Source organism: Pundamilia nyererei, unplaced genomic scaffold (assembly GCF_000239375.1).
Source record: "Pundamilia nyererei isolate P.nyererei 1_Seehausen unplaced genomic scaffold, PunNye1.0 scaffold00003, whole genome shotgun sequence".
Taxonomy (NCBI): domain Eukaryota; kingdom Metazoa; phylum Chordata; class Actinopteri; order Cichliformes; family Cichlidae; genus Pundamilia; species Pundamilia nyererei.
The window spans coordinates 8,031,315-8,050,484 of record NW_005187404.1 but is presented as its reverse complement, the minus strand read 5'-3'; the positions used below and the strand labels follow the sequence as shown (position 1 = coordinate 8,050,484).

At 39.7% G+C, this 19,170-nt stretch overlaps 1 protein-coding gene across 6 annotated transcripts in view; it reads right to left on the bottom strand.

Annotated features, from left to right (window-relative positions):
• Window positions 1–19,170, bottom strand: part of dock10 (dedicator of cytokinesis 10) — a 64,266-nt gene that overhangs the window by 19,700 nt on the left and 25,396 nt on the right. For 5 of the 6 annotated variants that reach the window (XM_013910934.1, XM_013910928.1, XM_013910932.1 and 2 more), the window contains exons 2-19: window positions 13,717–13,836; window positions 10,178–10,267; window positions 9,342–9,424; window positions 7,795–7,867; window positions 7,348–7,494; window positions 6,951–7,085; window positions 4,248–4,434; window positions 3,390–3,475; window positions 2,789–2,872; window positions 2,509–2,667; window positions 2,059–2,307; window positions 1,798–1,920; window positions 1,168–1,250; window positions 955–1,077; window positions 786–865; window positions 511–698; window positions 308–373; window positions 125–217 (exon numbers count right to left, since the gene is read on the bottom strand). In XM_013910934.1, coding sequence (XP_013766388.1) covers window positions 125–217; window positions 308–373; window positions 511–698; window positions 786–865; window positions 955–1,077; window positions 1,168–1,250; window positions 1,798–1,920; window positions 2,059–2,307; window positions 2,509–2,667; window positions 2,789–2,872; window positions 3,390–3,475; window positions 4,248–4,434; window positions 6,951–7,085; window positions 7,348–7,494; window positions 7,795–7,867; window positions 9,342–9,424; window positions 10,178–10,267; window positions 13,717–13,836 — 2,169 coding nt within the window. Of the gene's footprint in view, window positions 1–124; window positions 218–307; window positions 374–510; window positions 699–785; window positions 866–954; window positions 1,078–1,167; window positions 1,251–1,797; window positions 1,921–2,058; window positions 2,308–2,508; window positions 2,668–2,788; window positions 2,873–3,389; window positions 3,476–4,247; window positions 4,435–6,950; window positions 7,086–7,347; window positions 7,495–7,794; window positions 7,868–9,341; window positions 9,425–10,177; window positions 10,268–13,716; window positions 13,837–18,211; window positions 18,414–19,170 lie in introns of those variants that run through there. The other variant, XM_013910939.1, reaches the window with a different exon arrangement.

Sequence of the window (19,170 nt, the reverse complement as noted above, 5' to 3'; positions counted from 1 at the left end):
TTAATGATTTATGTGCTTTAGAAAGACCTTTAAACGCGTTCTTTCTAAAGGTTGATAAAGCTGATCCACTTCTAGATTCTAATTATCTTTATGTGATGAATGGAGAAACAAATATGGTCTTCACCTCATCATAGAAGTCGGGGCTCTGAGAGTGATGTAGGACGGTGGAGCAGGCTGTTGTGGTAAAGACTGGTCCTCCTGGTTTGCCATAGATGCACTGTAAAAACAGCAGTTTTCCATGATTAAAAGGACTTGAATGGAGAAAGGACGAGTCGTGTAAAGTATGCCAGAAGGCGTAGCTTTCTACCTTTAAGGGTTTTTCAACCTCTTCATCTGAGCTGCGGAACTCCACGTAGACCGAAAGGTTACGAGCCTTGAACAAGAGGACCATTGTGATGTTAATGACTAAATACGTTCAAAAGGATTGCACCGTAGCAAAACACGAAGCATATAAAAACAAAACGAAAAACTTTATTTCAGTGTCGTGGTAAATGATACTAAGGGGCATACCTTAGCAAAGCTCTTCTGACTGTCATACTTGAGATGCTTAGGGTAGACGTAGATGTGGTTTTTGTAGACGCGATGTGGCTGAATGAACTTGGTGGTGTCCTGTGCAAACTCCTCCACCTCCACTGTGGGTTGGTGTTTAGTCAGGTCTTCAAAGGGCTTCACTGGTATATAGGAGGATGTCACACAGTCTGATGGAAAAAGATGTATGTCAAACGTAGAAATGAGAAAGGGATGAGGAAAAGAAAGCAGAATGGGAACATGAACAGCAGACGTACTAGGATGCTCCATTGGAACATAGTCTAACGCGATATCCAGCGTCCCAGGAATAGTCTGTAGTTTGCTTGTCTTCTCAGCCCTGTAAAGATAAAACTTTGTGTAAAATGTGGATTCAATCTTGGAAAACTATTTGCAGACTACTTTGCTAAAGCCTGCAGGCTATCTTACCTCTTGTACTCAGACACCAGCTTTATCAGGTCATCTGTGGAAATCTTGTTGCTCTCCTGTTTGAAAAGAGGTGAGAAACGAGACTCTCGGTCCAATGCTCCATGGTTGTCCTTAAACACTGACCTTTAACGGGAAGAAAGAGATGTAAATTACCAATGGATGAGGAAAAGATTTTAGGGGAAGTTCAAAAATATTATGAATACCGGCACTAACCTGACAGACCAGGCAAATGGCATTCTGTACTTTCCCAGTTTACTACAAAACTGTTTGTTGGACTTCAAAATCTTCTGGACAGTCTGTTCAAGACACAAAAGCAGAACCATGTAGAGAGGGAAATGTTAACAAGGTCCTGCTGACATTCCTGAACACTATACCTAAATTCTAGCTGACCCTGACAGAGTGACAGACTAAATCAGAGGTTATTTAATACAGTAACTCTGGCAGCTGCTTGGATGTCTGCTGATTCACTTAGCCACTTAAACAAGGATCGCATGGACCCCTGGCCTTGGGGAAAGCCAGGAAATGTCTAGGATTAATGATGGAAAAACATCATTCCTGAACTATCTAGCTTGACTGGCATTCAGTGATGAAGATAACTCGTCTTACAGAAAAAAAACAATTTTGCAAATGTCAATCTAAACTCTTTTACTAGATTAAGGCATTTTCCTTACAATAACAGCATGTCTCATGGCCCATTTTCCCAGTCTGCATTTAGATATAAGACACTATAAAAGCTTTAGCTCTCTGTTATTGATCAGAGGTTGATATAAATGCGGTATGAAGTCATATAAATACTGATTCAAACAGTTAGAATGAACAGAAAGGCAAAAGTTTGTTTCTGACCTTGCTGGAGTCTGTATTCTTTGTATAAGCTTCAGTTCCACAAGCAATATTTCCCATGAGCACTTTCTCCACTCTTGCGACCATCACTATGTCTGTGTGGGGGTTGGTCACTGAGAAAATGGCCTGCAGGGACACCAATGAAGAAGCATATTACAGCCTATGTACATATTAAATTCAGAATAAGTAATGGAGAAAAAAAGCATTATTTTCCCCTTTTCGTGTTATATCTATAAAACCTAACTTGGAGTAATGTCCTCGTACCTGTTTGGGAAAGCAAAGCCAGTGCTCCAGGTCCAGGCTGAGGTAACAGTCACCAGGCTTCCTCTCAGCAGGAGAACACAAGCCATTTTCCTGACCTCCAACCTCCGTACCCGGAGCCCCCGTCCCGTTACTTAGGCCTCCGAGCATCTGACGCACTGCCTCATGGTTGAGGTCTACGTGGAAGTCTGCAGATACCTTCCTCCCTTCTCGTATATCCAGTAGAGCCAGCGAAACGAAGAAGGGTTCAATCTAGTGGTGCAGATTCAGCACAGTTATTGCCTGCACATTTATTCAAAAAGGAAATTTGACAAAGCTTCACTTTGGCTTTTATGTCTTTTAAATGCCTTTGGAAAAAAACACTAACGTATGTCGATACATTTTATCCTGTTTAAAAGAAAACTGCTTATTAAACAGTAACACAATAAAGCAAAATGAGTGTCTTATGCTCACATTAGTGACCGGTCCCGTTTCACTCTCGTTGACGCAGCCTTGTAGCATGAGGTTGAAAGATCGGCAAGTTGCCATAAATCTCCTGCCAAGCTTCTCCTCAAAAGGACGCACTGGTGTGCTTTCAGTGGATGAATGTTCACTTCGTGGGCTTCTCAGAGCCTGTGGTTAGTGAAACACAATTTACTCGGAGGCCAGCTTCATTTTATTCAACTACAAAGTGCAGCAATGCATAAAGTGAAAAGTAGTCTACAGTGGTTATAATGTACTCATTTGTACTTACGGGAGTGTCTGGATCGAGCGAGAAAAGATTCAACCTCTCTTCTCTTCTGGCGGAACGAATTCCTTCATCTGTCTCCGAGATATACTGCGACAGGAAAGATGGCAGGAAGTCAGAAAGAGGCAGTCAGAGAGCAGTTCATTGCAAATAATAGCTACACTAATGTAATTTATGATATCTGTAAATAGAGTGCTTTTTTCCACTTTTGCTTTGATTTGAGTGTTTCTAGCATATTCTGGTCGCCTGAATTTATAGACTGCAGTTTTCTTGAAAACAGATACAATTACATTAATGTTTCTTTTCAGCCTGATAAAAATCACAACAAATTTTCTTCCTCATAAAACCAGCATGCTTGCACTGACAAGTTTGTTTTCTGCTCTTCTCCTAAAGTCTCAGTATGTTTTTCAGTGTATTATAATATCCAGGTGATGATCCATGCACATAGAATATGGAGCTGTTCATGAAAACACGCCACCACCGGTACTGAGACACTTGGATGTATACTGTGCACGCATGTACTGTTAAATATGATAATACTATGTGTTGGTAGTCGTAGCTGAGTTATAACACTGACTAAAACATGTGAGCCTTTGGTGTAGCTAACCTTTGCTAGCTCTGGATTGATGCCGTTCTCTGTGGTTTCTTCATTTTCCTGCAAACAGGAGTCACTTAACGACAGGTCAAACACATCTGCAGAGAAAACAAACACAATCAGGACACCTGAGAGCGACTTTTATTTATGACTGATGGCTGACATCATTTAGTGGTTAGGAAAGTTTATCTAAGCAGGGAATTTTATGTTACAGATCATATAACATTTTCTTAAATAGCAACTCACTGGTCTAAATACACACCAACCAGAGTCAGCAGGCATATACATCTCAGAATAAAATATGACTCAATTTGTGGTATTCATGGATAATAAGGCAGGCAGGCTTCTGGAGAAATATACCCTTCAAGCTGCCTGAAGCAATTTCTCCTAAAAGCCAGGCTGAACAAAAGGGCTCATTAATGTTAGGTTAACACACACCCACAGCCTGATTTAGAGGCAGGCTAACAGACCACAGAGCCATGACGGCTCTGGGCATTACATCATACCTTCACTTTTCACTGGACCAATTTTTAATACCCTATCAGTGTTTTGTGTTACGTTACAGGCTGTGGATCCATGCTCTGCCTCTCACACAACTGGCACACAAAGATTGTTAATCACCACATCTGATGCACTGAACCAAGGTGGAGTCACTTGGGTATCAGATTAATTTCCTGAAAGTGATGGACTCAGTAGAAATTTCCCATTAAGGTCATGGCAAGATGACGGACATTATTTAGTCAGACAGAGAGAAAAAGGTTACACTTTCTGCTGACATCGACTATAAAATTGTGCCCATAATTTATCCAGATGCTGGAATTATGCAAAAAAAAAAAAAAGCTTAATTTTTTTACATGAACTCTTTCTCACCCTGCCGGTGTTCGTTGAGTTCCAAGCTCTTGCGGTCTTGAGCTGGTGCTTCAGGAGGACTGATCTGTAGGATACGGGTCAACGTGCTAATCCACTCCTCCATGTCCTGCTCGCTCTCTGCGGCCAGCACAAAGTACGTAACCTCGTTCATCTTCAGCTCAAAGGCATGTTTCCTTAGGCGGTTATTCTTTAGGGAAAGAATGAAAGGCAAGGAAAATCTGGTCAGGTTTAGTTCTCGGAAAATGCTATACGTTTTTGCATCTACACATGTAGTTTTTGAATGTAGGCCATTTTACTGTGTGTGACCGTTCCTAGAGGCACATTTTTGAGTAGTGAGCAGAGGGTAATGTCAGTAGGGCTTTTCATTCTGCTTTATCCTAATAGGGTTTTTTTTTATTAATAGGTGTTCGAGCACAGGGCTTTTTAAATTAAAGCTTAGATCACACAACTATAATATAAGCCGTAACCTGCAGACTGAAAATTGATGGTCAAATGTAGAAGCCCTAAAACTCCATTTCTTGGACTAACTTGACGCTGGTTCCAAAAGCAAGTCAGTCCCCAGAGAGATTAGTTAAAAATGTTAAAATACCCGGTTTTACAGCAGCTATAAACATGTTTACAGGCTATAAAAACTGTATTGTTTTTAATTCACCTTTTTTGATTGTTTTGAGGCCTGAAGCTGTGAAAGCTAAGGGCGTGATTGCTTATGTCATGGTCCTGAGTCTGAGGACTCAGTGTTTTGTGTTTCCTTATGCTTTTGTTCATTCCGAGTGTGTATTCTGTTGTGATTTGCCATTTGTTAGGTTTCTGTTCTTTGCCTGCCTGCTCCCACTTCTCTGTGTTCCCTCTGTCTGTCCATGGTGTTATTGTGTCTGCTCATGAGTCTGCCTGTCAAGTTCAGTGTCCTGTCTGGTTCTCTGTCTGTTAGTTTCCTGCTTTATTGTGAAGGTCTCTGTCTGATGTGAGTGTGTTCAGTTTACATTTCCCCTGTCCCGTCAGCTCCAATTTCTCCCAGCTGTGTTGCCCTCCTGTCTCTCATCCCCTGATTACTGGTGTGTGTATGTAAGCCCTATGTGTTCTCCTGCCTGTTGCCGGTTCGTCTGTATTACTCAGTGTCAGTCTGTATATCCACCGTGTCTTCTCCCTGCTGTTCATCGTCATCCTCCTCTGCTCGTTTTCATTCAGGTTTGTGCTCTGTAGTTTAGTTGTTTCCCAGTTTAGTTTAGTTCGAGCCCCGTTTGCTGTTTGTCCACATTCTTTTTGTGTTCAATAAATCACCTTCATTTCTCCACGACTGCCTGCGATTGGATCCTCATTTATTCCACACGGCTCGCCTCGGCAGCCGTAACAGCTTAGGGCCCGCCATCATTTCATGTCATTTTTTAAACCTGGATTGCTTTGGCAACTGCACTAACAGCCACTGGATACATACATGAAAATATGAAATCGTTTGTAATCATAAACTGAGTTGAACCCACAATACAAGCGTTGCAGGTCATGTCTGTAGATCATCTTTGGACTGCAGCATGCGTTTTGTTATTGCATGTCTGCACAGGTAATCTTGCTCTGGTGCTCGCAATTTATATACAACAAAGTTTGAAATATATAATTAATTATATATTAAAATAATTATTTCATCATTATGAAATGCACAAGTTCTTAAAAAATGTAGTAGCATTATTTGCTAGCATGTCCACATTATGACTTTTAAGTCTAAAAACATATTCATAGTTTTCATAACAGAAATCATTAAAATAGATTATTTAGGTGTTTCATCCCTTAGAATTAACACCTCCTGAAGTGTGAGGAAGTCTGGCTCTAAGCTTCTGTCCTCGATGGAGGAGATCAAGTATCTCGGGATCTCGTTGAACGAGCAGTGGTGAGAGAGAGGAGCAGACTGACAGACGGATTAGTGTACCATCTGTAGTAATGTGGATGTTGTACAGGTCTGTCATGGTGAAGAGGGAGCTGAGCGAAAACTGACGCCATCGATTTATCAATCCATATATTTTCCTACCCTCAAGTATATCCAGAAGCTTCAAGTAGTGACAAAAAACTGAGACTGTGGAGGCAAGCAACAGGAATAAGCTTTCTTCGAAGGCTGGCTGGGCTCAGCATTAGGAGCATGCTCATTCGGGAGGAGCTCAAAGTGAAACTGTTACTTTTCCTCCCACCAAGTGGAAGGAGGCGGCTTGAGAATATGGCCAGAGTGCCTCCTGGGTGTTTCCTACATGAGGTGTTTCAGGCATGTCTAAATGGGAGGAGACCCTGGAGCAGACCTAAGAAACGCTGGATAGATTAGATCTCTCAGCTGGCAGGAACACCTCTGATTGCCACCAGAAAAGCTCAGTAGAAAGAGGTGTGGGCTCAGACTGCTGCCCCTTTGATCCAGACCACAGCAGATACACAGTAGAAAATAGATCAATAGATCAATAAATATTTTAATACAGTTTCTCTACATTTATACCTTCACCCATATTTGTTTCTGTTATTTTTACTGTTGTAGCAAAGGCAGTAATAGTGAGCAACCTGTGATCATGGCAGGTTGTGCCATGGTGCAGCTTTATGTCTGGAAATACCCCTAAATCAGTCTATAATCTAATAGAGAACATTTTAGAGTGCAGATGCTTTTTATCTATGTTCTTGCTGCCTTTTTTCTTTTGTGGTAGAGTGCATGTACATGTAGAATGCACTAAAGCCTACCTGTACCACACCCGTGCATGAGTCGAGGAAGATGCACCCTTTTGGTTCCTTTGAGATCTTTTCATCTTTGTAGAAATTCATGATGTAGGAGTTATCTGTTAACTGGGTGAGCTGGAAATACCTCCTCTTGAATGACTGTCAAGACAGAAATATGATTAAAATTCATTTCCTTAGCTGAAGTAAATGAATAAGAACTTTAACAATGGGATAATGTGGATATTTTCTCATCGTGTTGAAAAGTATGTCACCAATTAAAGTCCCAGTTTAATTTCGAACAGACTGTAACAGTTCAGAAAATAAAGTAAAACCATTTTGGGTGGAAAAAAAAGTGAAAAAAGACAGACAGAAATAAAATGCACGTGGGCATGAAAATAGATAACATCCGACACTTCCTCACCCGAACAGTGATGCTATTGTTGACTGTGCTGTTAAAGTTCCCTTTATACAGCCAGCCCGAACGAAACACACCAATCCCTCCGCCTCCCCCACCACCACCTCCACCGCCCCCTCCTCCTCCTTTGGATGACGACAAAGAGGTGGTATCCTGCAAAAACACAACAATGACTGTGATCAGTCAAAGATGCAGTAACTGTCCATTCGTTCCTCTGATAGAATGGAGCAGATGATCGATACAGGAAAGGAGAATTTCTAGACTCCTTGAATCCATCCAGTTATGCTCATAACAGCTTCCCACTGACCTGTAAATATAACTAATCTTGCAAAGTCCATTTTAACAGCTTTTAGGCTGCAATAAACTAATTTAAACATGAGCCTCGGGATGTAACCAGTATGTAATGGATTCACTCTCAAAAGCATTTCAGAGAAGAAGATCATCATTGCTGACCTCATCCTTGTCCACATCTTCATAGTCAATCTCAAAAGAGTGGGATGGCAGCTTCTCTGCTTTGTACAGTTTCCTAAAAGGAAACAGGGAAAGGTCAGGAAGATGGACAAAAAATATGGCTCTGTGGCAATGAAATATACCAACGAAAAGGGGAAATGACTTCTGGAATTAATTTAATGCGCTGCACTTGAGTTGTGCAAATGACTATGGGTGGCTGACTCAGTTCCATCGTTTTCTGTCAGGAGGTAACAATGGGCCGTCCCCTTACTCAGTCCCGCTCCACTGATTTTAAAGGATGGCCCATCTTTGTGTGCGAGCCACAGGGCGAAATGCCTTTGTGCGTGCGCCGTGAGCTGCAGACAGCGAGGCTGCAATCCGTGCTCTTGGAACCGCCCTCTACTAAAAGTCACAGAGTCGTAAAAGCTGTCCGACAATTTCTCGTGATGGACTATGTTTAGAAAAATGCTGGTAATTGTGGGCTGCCCACCGGAACAGGAATGCTAATACTGGCCAGCACAAATGAAGATCGGTCCAGCGGTGACAACCGCACACATACAGTAGCTGTATAACTGTACTCTGGCTCTCAGCCTGTAGTTCACTTCAACTTCAATCTTCAATCTGTGTGTGTACCGTTAATGTTTGGTTAAGTTGTTCGCTCAGTAAACAAACAACATAATAGTTATGTTTGCCACTTGTAAAATGACAGGACAAATGAACTTCGTGGAATGTTATTTTTGCAACACTGTACTTGTGTTTAAGACATGTCATGTTTGGCAGCTCATCCTGGATGTCAGTTCAGAGGTCATGTGAACTGAGTGAAAGAATATACAGTGGCAATCCATGGGATAGCATAGGGACATTCCTGTGGCTGAGAGCAGTAACAGCAGGGCCGCTCTGGGTAAGTCTCACTGGAACTGACAAAACTCAGTTTGACAGACTGACAGCTTGATTTAAATAAATTACTAACTGCTTGAATGGATGTGGCCGGATGATTGACGTTCAAAATAGCGACAAAGGGAAGTCTGAAAGTTTGTATTTCTTAAAGCTGAACGCCCTCACTCTTCAACACGAACTTTCACTTCACTTAACACTGGCCATCTTCTTGTGCTTCCTAATGACCTAATGGCCAACTACAGGTAATAAATTGTGGTTATCGCCAGTGTTAGCAGCTACTTATGGGTCTGCGTGTTCATGAGGAAAAAACTCAGCACATCATTAGTCAAGTCAAGCAAACCTGAAGACACATTTCTACTTGATATTATTGTAAAGCAATGCACAGAAAAATCTAACTAAAAGTAAAATTTTGCTGTATGGAGATTTAATAAGAGAATTTTAACAACAAAGTAGAAGACGTACATCCATCAAAGACATTTAGCACTTTTTTATGCTACTAGTATGGCAATGTGATGCCTTCACACTTCAATAGTTTTACAATAACATCCATTTAATATAACAAAATGTTCCGTTTTCAAATGTTAAACATTTTCTGAACAGAGCTAAAACATGAGAATAAAACGCACAAACACTGTTTGTCCACAGTGTTTTACCTTGGCAGCAGCCGGTAGTCTCCGGCGTAGTCGTCATACTTGAAATGGACCACATTTAGATCAGAGTTGTAATACTTGCAGGCCTAGAGGAAAGGATGAAGATTAGGTTTAAATATTACATTTCCTAAATGATGGCCTTTCAGGGAAACACAGACCTGGAGCAGCTGAAATATTTACAGACAATGAAGAAAGCCTTACAGCGCTACATGTCATTAGATTTAAATAATAAATGGAACTAAATCAAGACTCTTTCCCCGGGGATCTTGAATATAAAGATATCTTTACATGTCTAGTTCAATCAGTTTGGCTGAACTGGTACTCTCCCAGGGAGTGTACGGTGCAGTGAAAGTCACAGACAGAGCCTGAGGTACTTTCACATCCTGCCTGCAAGTCGAACACCGTGTAACTTTTCTCCTTACTCCCCTTTTTAAAAAAGACCTTGAACATGTCACAAATTAACAAATTATAAATATAACAGACAACTTAAGCGATGCAATTTTTAGCTGTATACACGCACACACACACACAAAGAGTCAATTGCCCATGCTAGTCTTCAGTGAGGTGTAAGTGTACTGTCTGGGGAGTTTCCGTCTTCAGAGACACTACTTCTCTACTGAGCGCTTGAGATCATGGCTAGAGGATCTGAAACAAGCACTGATATCTACACACACATCTGCTTTATTTTAAAGTCGTGGTGAAACCGCTCTGCTGATATCAGGATGGCCTACTTTAAGGTCAGTCTGAAATGAAAGACCTAACCACCATGAACCTAAAAGACATCACTTAAAACCACAGGGTCTATAACTGCGTCTGGTACACTTAGACGTACAACTTACCTGTCTGACCAGCAGACATTCAGCGTGGAGTTCTGCCCCCTCGGGAACAGTTGATTTGACAGTGCGTCTCTCCTGAGGCACTGTGGATACCTGAAAGCATAAAGGGTAGATAATGACAGGTGGTGGATGGGATACCTTACTTCAAAATGTATTTAAAATTACTGCATGATTTTAAACTTTTCTATACAGTAAATCCCTCATGTACAGAACATGACTAATAAAAGCAGTCAGCTTCTATAGAAATGTGTAAGCAATGGGACGGCTTACTGATCACTGCTGCTGAACCTAACTTCCATGGGTAAACAGAGGTTACTGATATTAGAAAATTATTCATTCATCTTTCCACTGATTATTCAATTATGCTGTTCAGGTTGTGTGTGATTAAAAAAAAATCACTTAAATTTAATTTTATTCATATAGCGCCAAATCAGGACAACAGTCATCTCAAGGCGCTTTATATTGTAAATTAAAGACCCTACAATAATACAGTGAAAGGCCCCAATGAGCAAGCACTTAGTGAGAGAAGGAAGGAAAAACTCTTTTTTAACAGGAAGAAACTTCTGGCAGAACTGGACTCGGAGTAGAGCAGCCAAATGCTGCAACCGGCTCAGGGTGAGGGAAGAGAGGCAAGACAAAAGAGGAATGCTGCTAAAATGAATCGGACTTATGTTGAATTCAATTTAATTCAAATCAAGCCAATTTCATTTTTATAGTGCCACCTTAAGGTGACTCCTGTTGTGACCTGTTGTGACCTTAAGGTGACTCCTGTTGTGACCTGTTGTGACCTTAAGGTGACTCCTGTTGTCACCTTAAGGTGACTCCTGTTGTCACCTTAAGGTGACTCCTGTTGTCACCTTAAGGTGACTCCTGTTGTAAGGTAAAGACTGTTTAATAAAACAGCAACGAGGGTTTAAAGTACTGTTGTCTCATCTCAGGCAGAGCAAAAAGAAGAACCATCCATCTCATATGATTCTCAGATTTAACACTTTTCAGATTTGCTCTGCCATGTTAGAAAGCACTCTATCACAAGTACTTGTTTGGTGTGAATGGTGTGTATTCCTGTAGTGGGTAAACACTAATGCTGGTTCAATAGCGTCACAATACACTTACTCTTTTTGCCTCCAACATTCAGCATATACGATGCTGTAGGTAAACACAACACAAGCATTTCCCACTATGAGCACATCAGCCTGCTGATGCTACCATTTAGCTTGAAGCACCACTGTGGAGCACAAGTATAGCCCCATGGTGGCAGACTCTCAGACCTATCAGGACTCCTTATAGCAATTTATAGCTTAGATAAGACTAAGCAAAAAGCTGGTCTGTTAATGTAGTAATGAAATTGTTTCTGGTCAGCTTTATTGCCATGAATATGAATAATTCAAGTCAAATCATCTAATATGCATTCCCTTTATCAGCCCTGCTTGGGCTTACAATTAATAACCTCACATGAGAATCAAACAGCTTCATTAATAAAAATGTACATTTTATGATCCATGAAAAACGTCAGCATTGAATGTTTTTGCATGAAAGGAGACGCACTTTGCCTTTGTCCAATCATCTAGCCATATGCTGAGTGGACTGCCTTTCTTTCGACACTGACAAATACTCACTGTCCACCCAGCCAGTTTCCCTCACAAGTACCGAAATGTACTATCGGCTGTATAGATAAAGAAAATCGAAGAAGACTCCTTTTTTCTTTAAGCCACAAAGATTTTAGAAGCACCAGAGTCATGCATTAAGAACTACAACTCTAGCGTCCACAAGGAAATGAATCCCTTTATCACAAGCGGCTAATTAGAGCATTTTAATGTGCAGTGGCTCTATCTGAAGCAACACATTAGCACATAAATGAAGGTACTAATGAACAAACAGCTAAAGGAAGCCAGAGAGAATAAATAACTTTTTATAATGAAAAGACAGCTACATGCCCTAATAGTGAGAGTAAATGTGTTGTGCTGAGATGGAAAGTGGAACATATTGCATTTTAAACATAAGTAAATTGTTATCAAATTAAAAGCTTTGACACTTTAGTATCGTTACTGTGCACAAATATAAAATGGTGCAAATGCCTGCTAGCTTCTGGGGTTGGTAATTGTATATATACATATATATGAATATATATATGTATATGTAAAATGAAAAGTGGTTTTCTAAGGTGCTGTAGATAAATGTATAGATAGATAGTAGGGGTGCAACGATACTCGTATCGGTATTGAACCATTCGATACAGTGCTTTCGGTTCGGTATGCATATGTATTGAACAATACAAAATTTTTCATTTATTTTATCAACTTTCCTTCTGACGATGCCGTCTGTGTTGAGAGCTCAGTGGATCTGCATTCCACTACTCCACCTAGGCTGCACTGTCGAGCGCAGATCCACTGAGCGCAGCGCAAGCTAGCGAGACAGAAGTTAAGCTCGTTGCAACATGACAACTGCCTCAATGCTACCCGAAATTGAACCTCCCCCACCCTCATTCAGATCTGGCGTTTGGAACTATTTTGGTTTTCATGTGAAGCATGACCCTGATGGTAAGCACGTCATGGACAAAAGTAAAACAGTATGTCGGATGTGCCACGCAATGCTCAATTACATTGGTGGGAACTAGTGCCTTAACGTGTTGACACCATTCAGTCCCACGCACGGGGCGATCCGCGGTAACAGAGATTAACGGAGATTGGCCACGTTATAGCGTTAATGTCATTTTAACGAGGTTAACGCTGACAGCACTAGTGGGAACACAACGAATATGACTGCATTTTTACACCGACATCATCCTAGTGCAAAGACAAGTGGAAGTAGACAAAAACAACAAGCACGCATGCTACAAACTTTACCTGAGTCATTTAAACAGCCGTTAGCACATGATTCTCCTTATGGGGACCTGATATGTTTAATATGCTGCTGAGAATATAGCCCAGAAGAAGCATATAGTATAGCTTTTATTTTGGAAAGAGACATTTCTCTGTAATAAACTCTCTTTTCCAAAGATGAGTGATTTCTCCATCAGATAGATTAATTTTTTTATTACTTTGTTTCAGCAATATTCAATTTAAAAACTGTACTTTTGAGTTAAAATATATATTTATAATTTTAATAAATGACAAATTAAAAAGGCATGAACATTTTTTGGTATCAAAAAAATATCGAACCGTGAATTTTGTGTATCGTTGCACCCTTAATAGATAGATAAATGTATCTATATATATATATAGATATATTTATCTAAACCACTTCATCATTTTTATTTTATCACGATAACAGCTCACTGAAGTCCACAAAACATCAGTTATGCATGACATATTATGATGCAATCAGGCTGCATGGAAACTACATAGAAAGGAGGTAACATTGTCATTTTTTCTCCCTTTTTTGGACATACCAGTAACTCAGTATTGATAACCTTGAATTATTATTATTTAGTTAGTTATTTAGTAGAAATGCCTCTTGGCCTCAAAAACACGACACTAGACAGAGAAAACCATGGTTCATGGACATGTCTGCTTCAATCACATTTAACGGTGAATCATACTTACTGTGAAATCATTGTCAGGAAATAGGAGCAGGTCTCTGAGAGGGTCTTCTTTACACTCATCCCCCAGTTCAGAGATGACGGTCTCATAGTCAAGAGGATCGATTACTTTAGGCTTCTCCTGCTGCAAATGGAAAAAGAGAAATGAGTAATATTTCCTTGTGGTTAAATGTCAGATATCAGTTAGATAAAATACCACAGAGCACACCAAGGTGGCTATGAGGGTGTTATTGTGTTATTGTAGCATTTGTGTGTATCTTATTTCACACGTGCGTATTTCAGTGTGTGTGCAGTACATATTGAAATCCATGTATACGTGTTCAGATATGTGTGTATGTCTTCTGATCTGTGAGTGTGTACTGAGATCTGTGTGTGCATATTCAGGTGTGTGTGTGTAATCAGATTTGTGAAAGTATAAATAAATGTGTAAACGTGCATTGATATTAATGGCTGAAAAGTCTTAAGGTTTTGCTGGATGCACTGAAAATATAGACAAGTCACGAGCTTTTCGCCAATCATTTTTGTATAACTGGAAAGAGCTATGAGCTCAGCTTATGGTAGAAAACTCTGACATCTATTGGCAGAAAGGAGCTCACTTAAAGAGCGAGCTTAAAAGACTCAGTGTGCAGGCATCACAACATTCACTATATTATAATATTATTAATATATGATATTTGCAACCTACTTGGAGCAACAACAAGAAATTAGCTTACAGTAATTCCCTCTAACTACAGTTACCAGACTTTTATACATATTCAGAGTCCAGAGACAGGCTGGGAAAAGTTTAGATGTACTTGATATAAGAATGGCCAAACTACATGTTTTGTTTGAACGTGAAATGCAGAATTACTGTGTAAATGCCAAAAGTAAACCGAAGTAGATAAGGAGGGGAGCCTATCTCAAACAGTCTTTTATCTCTGTCAGCAGTGACAGATGAATTAAGTCAAATTAATAGCAAACCAAGATAAAACTCCATTACAAGTAAGAAAGTGGCATTCAAAACCCTACTGAAGTATAACTATAAATACATTATCAGCAAAGGTTCAAAGTAAACTGTATCAGTACTTTAACTCAGAAGTACTACAGCAACCTGGTAGAGTTTTGACAAGTAGTAGAACTGAATATGAAGTAAAAATATAACCATGGTTATTATATATTGGCTTCATCTTTAATATTATGTTCCAAATCTCTTCTCTTTGGGGAAAAAGATGGCTGTCAGGAGGGCATTCCAGCTGCATCTGTCATAATTAACAGTAACTTCATCAGTCAGTACCATCAAGTCAAAGATTCAGATGGAAATAATATTTCACAGTACATTCGAAGCCTTGTACTGCTTGGTGTCACCTTAATATTTATACAGGAGCTGCACATACTAGATATTCATCCCTGGGATCAAAATTTGTCCTCCTCTTGTTGGGAGTAACTACAGCAGGTTGTCCACATGCTCTTCAGAGTCCACTAAAAATGCAATGCAAACCTGTGAGACCTGTCTTATGTACTCAGGAATCACACTTAGTTCAACATTTAAAGGTGTTAGTCACACCAAACACAAAGAATGAGAAAGCGAGAAAAAGAAGACAGGAAGGATTCAAAGAAGGTAGTTAGAACGCAAGAAAGGGCCTGAGCCCGTGAACCTGAGCTCAGAGTTAATGAACTCTTGACTTACAGACAATAGGAATAGAAGGTCTGTCTCTTTTCAAAGATTAGGCTCTTTTGGTTAAAAAGATTAAAATAGGTTTCATGGCCAGGACATTTTGAATTTTTCATCCTCCACAATCATAACTGGTAAATGGACTGGTTCTTACATAGCACTTTTCTACTCTACCCGAGCACTCAAAGCACTTTCGACAACATGCCTCATTCAACCATTCACATCTATTCATGCAAGCGCTTTTTTTTCCTATTAAAGCTTTATACACATTCACATTCTGATGAATGCATCGGAGAGCAACTTTGGGTTAGTATCTTGCCCAAGGATATTTGGCATGCAGACTGTGCATACTATTCTTTTGCTATTTAAGATTATTGTCACTCTGATGAACAAAGGTGTTACCAATCAGATGCTTTCTAGATGGTATTGCATGGTTGCTCAATAGCTGATGGTGCTTTTTTGCCTGCATAATCCCAAACCACGACCGACACAACACTCACTGTTGTACCTCTCATCTCCTCTCTGACCTCCTCCTTACAAACTGCCGACAAGTTGAACCAAAAAATTCAATGGTGGATTCATCACTCAATCTGACCTTTTACCACTGATTTTGAGCCCAGTTCTTGTGTAATTCGGCATACCTCCGCCCTTTTCTCCATGTTTCCCTTCCTTAAGTATAGCTTCTTGAAAGCCACCCTTCCACTAAGACCATTTCTGATGAGGCTTAGGTGTTTTCGTGACAGGCTGCTAGTCATAAAGTGCCTAGACTATTTAAAATTTGCTAAGTTGTCTGTTATGTGTAGGTGCAACACTGGTTTTGCTCAAGACCACCTTAAAAAAGTACAAGAAAGTCTGACTACTTGGAATCAAAATATAAAGAAATAAGGGCTGACTCAAGACTTCTGCATTGCACTGTATATTTTTTCTGAACCAAAGAATCAACGTAAATTAAAGAGAGTCACAAGAGGCAAAATTGAAGCAAGGTTGTGTCATTCATGAGCTACATGTTACACGGTATAAACTTTACTATCGCCAGAGTCAACAACAGAGACATAGAAACCTACAAAATACAGAACATACAGACGCAAACAGTCAGAGTAAAATCGTTATAACAAACACACACTCAGAGAAGCCTACAAAGAGAAAAATAGCTATGTACATGACATTTCCTGTGTTGTGCCATGACATCATTAGGATCTAAAAGCGTTTTAGAGGAAGTAGTGTGTTGGTGAAGTGAGACGTTGACACACCCCACAGAACAATTCATAATAAATGTGAAGGCTAATTTTCAAGTACACTTGGATTAAAAAAAGAGCAAAACCAACCACAACAACAAAAAAAAAACCCCAGACTATTCAGAGAGATAAACTAGCAAATAAACGGCTGGAATTTTTTTATAAACGAGAACTTAACAGATTATCACAGCGCCCCATACGAGACCATCTGCCCAACAGTCGACCACTGTCTAACTTTCTCTTTCTTTAAAGATATTTAGAACTATGTTGAAGTATGATGTAACTGCTCACTGAGTCACATTAATAACATTTACACATGTTTTATGATGGAGTAAATTGCTTCTGTCATTTAGAGAATAGTAACGGCGCAGCAACAGCAGCAAAGTGAGAGCAGGAGAGGCTGTGGTCAGAAAGTCAGAGGAAGTAATGATCTCTGGTTTGATTCACATGCATAATGCAGACTGAGGCTTTCAACCAGCACAGTTACAGCGCCTTCACAGCTAGAACAGGCTTCTTGGCAGACTATCAACATGAAGCACATGTAGAAGGCAAAAGTGTAACTCTACAAAAGGTGATCCCTTGACTTGTGACATTCATTTGTCTTGTTACTCCTTTAACTACACCACAGTTTATAGTTTTAATATTCATTCTTGCAGAGTAGTAAAGATCACGCTGCTTTGTATCCTTCCTGAACTAATGTTCTTTTGATTATCTAGATTTTCAGTTTCAGTTTCTTCTTGTTTCTCTATAGTCAAAGAACATTCTTAATAATAATTATAATGCAAAAATGCAAAGGTACAGCTGTTAGCTTCTCAAACATAAAAATTTCCTTTTCTTCCCTGCTCTTGGTAAGCCACAAACGGAATATGTTTGCCACTGAAAGTGTTAGTTGAAGAAGAATTTTGAGCCATTTGGGTCATTGAATTAAAAAATTCATTGGAAACAACTCAAAGTTTTGTAACATTTATGGGTGAACAAATTCAAAAAACATAAAACAGACTAACTAAAGATAGGAAAAAATAACCAGCTTAAGTTCTAATACCTGAAAACAACTCGGTAAACTGACCTTAATAACTGTTTTTAAAGAAAAATCCCTCAACAGCAGTTAATCAAAATGCAATTCAAGTAAATAAATGAAAAAGAAACACAACAGGTAGGCGGTAGATTAAGCTTGACATTTTCATATCTATTACTCCATTTTGACGCATGTGACATCAGAGCTAATGTTTCAGGGAAAAGACTTGCCCCCCCCCCAATAACCGATCACATCTATCAGATACTGTAATGTACAGTTAGTTCATCGAATTCACGCGTCTTTAAATTCGACATGTTCTCTTCTCACTGCCTTTTCCTGTCAGAGCCTGGCTCAAGCAAACAAATGATCAAAAACACCATAAATATTGCAGAATTACAGGCACCTAATAAGAAAACACACAGGACAGTGATCTATAATCAACATTAAAATATTTAAATACTGCACTTAAGACCACAACTGATGCTACTGTAAGTTACTGAACAGAAATTATTGACATTTTGTAAGAGTCCTTATAAACAATGTGAGGCACTAAGGCACTAAGGCAAGAACACAGAGACAGAGCGAAACAAATACATACAATGCTCAGCCGGTTGAAATCCGATCGCACTCTTTTACTCTTTATTTTCTTCCTGAAGGTGATTTTGCTCCTGAAGCTCATTGCCAGCAGAATTACGTCCAAAGTTTATGGTACCGAACAAAAAAACCCAAAAAACTAGACTAAATGTGAACTGTACAAACACACATTGCGGGCATGTGCTCTGTTAGAAGTGGAAGTATCACCCAGTAGGTTTATGAGTTTGTGTCAGCACACGTGGATGTAGAGGAAGTAGATGTTTGATGTCCGACACACACACACACAACCACATGCACGCACATGCACAGAGTCAGAAAATCCCCAGCAACTAAGATATCCATCAGCCGGGCTGAGCTGTTTTTAAACGTCACAATGAAACTTTCGATATTGTCGAAGACACCTCAGCAAAGATAAAGTAAAGGAATAGCTCAATGAAAACCACTGGGTTAACCTCCACGCTGGTAACTGTACAAACAGACGCAACTGGGGAACTTCTTTGTGTTTTTTTGTAACAATTAAACAATATAATGCACTCACATATAATCAAAGTCGAACTCTCGCTATCTTATCTACTTCTGTCTGGTTTTATCAGTTATACAACAGCTGCTCACACAAAAACTTGCAGATAGGAAAAAAGCATGCAAGTCATTAACTTCCTGTTCTAAAGCTTGTCTGGATCCGTACATGAGACTGTCTGCAAACCAATACACACATACATATGTAAGGATATAGAAACATACTTAGGCAATCATTAAAAAAAATCACACTGAAATGCATGACAGTTAATACATGAATGCACAGAAGCAATTCGTCTCCGTCTGCTCGTACACAGGCTAACGTGCACACCCACGCACACTGACTTCCCCAGTTCAAACCTCATAGCAGAACAGAGATCTTTAAAGAGGAAACAAATTTGATGATATACATAAACATATGTATCTGCTTAGGTGTTACACGGGATC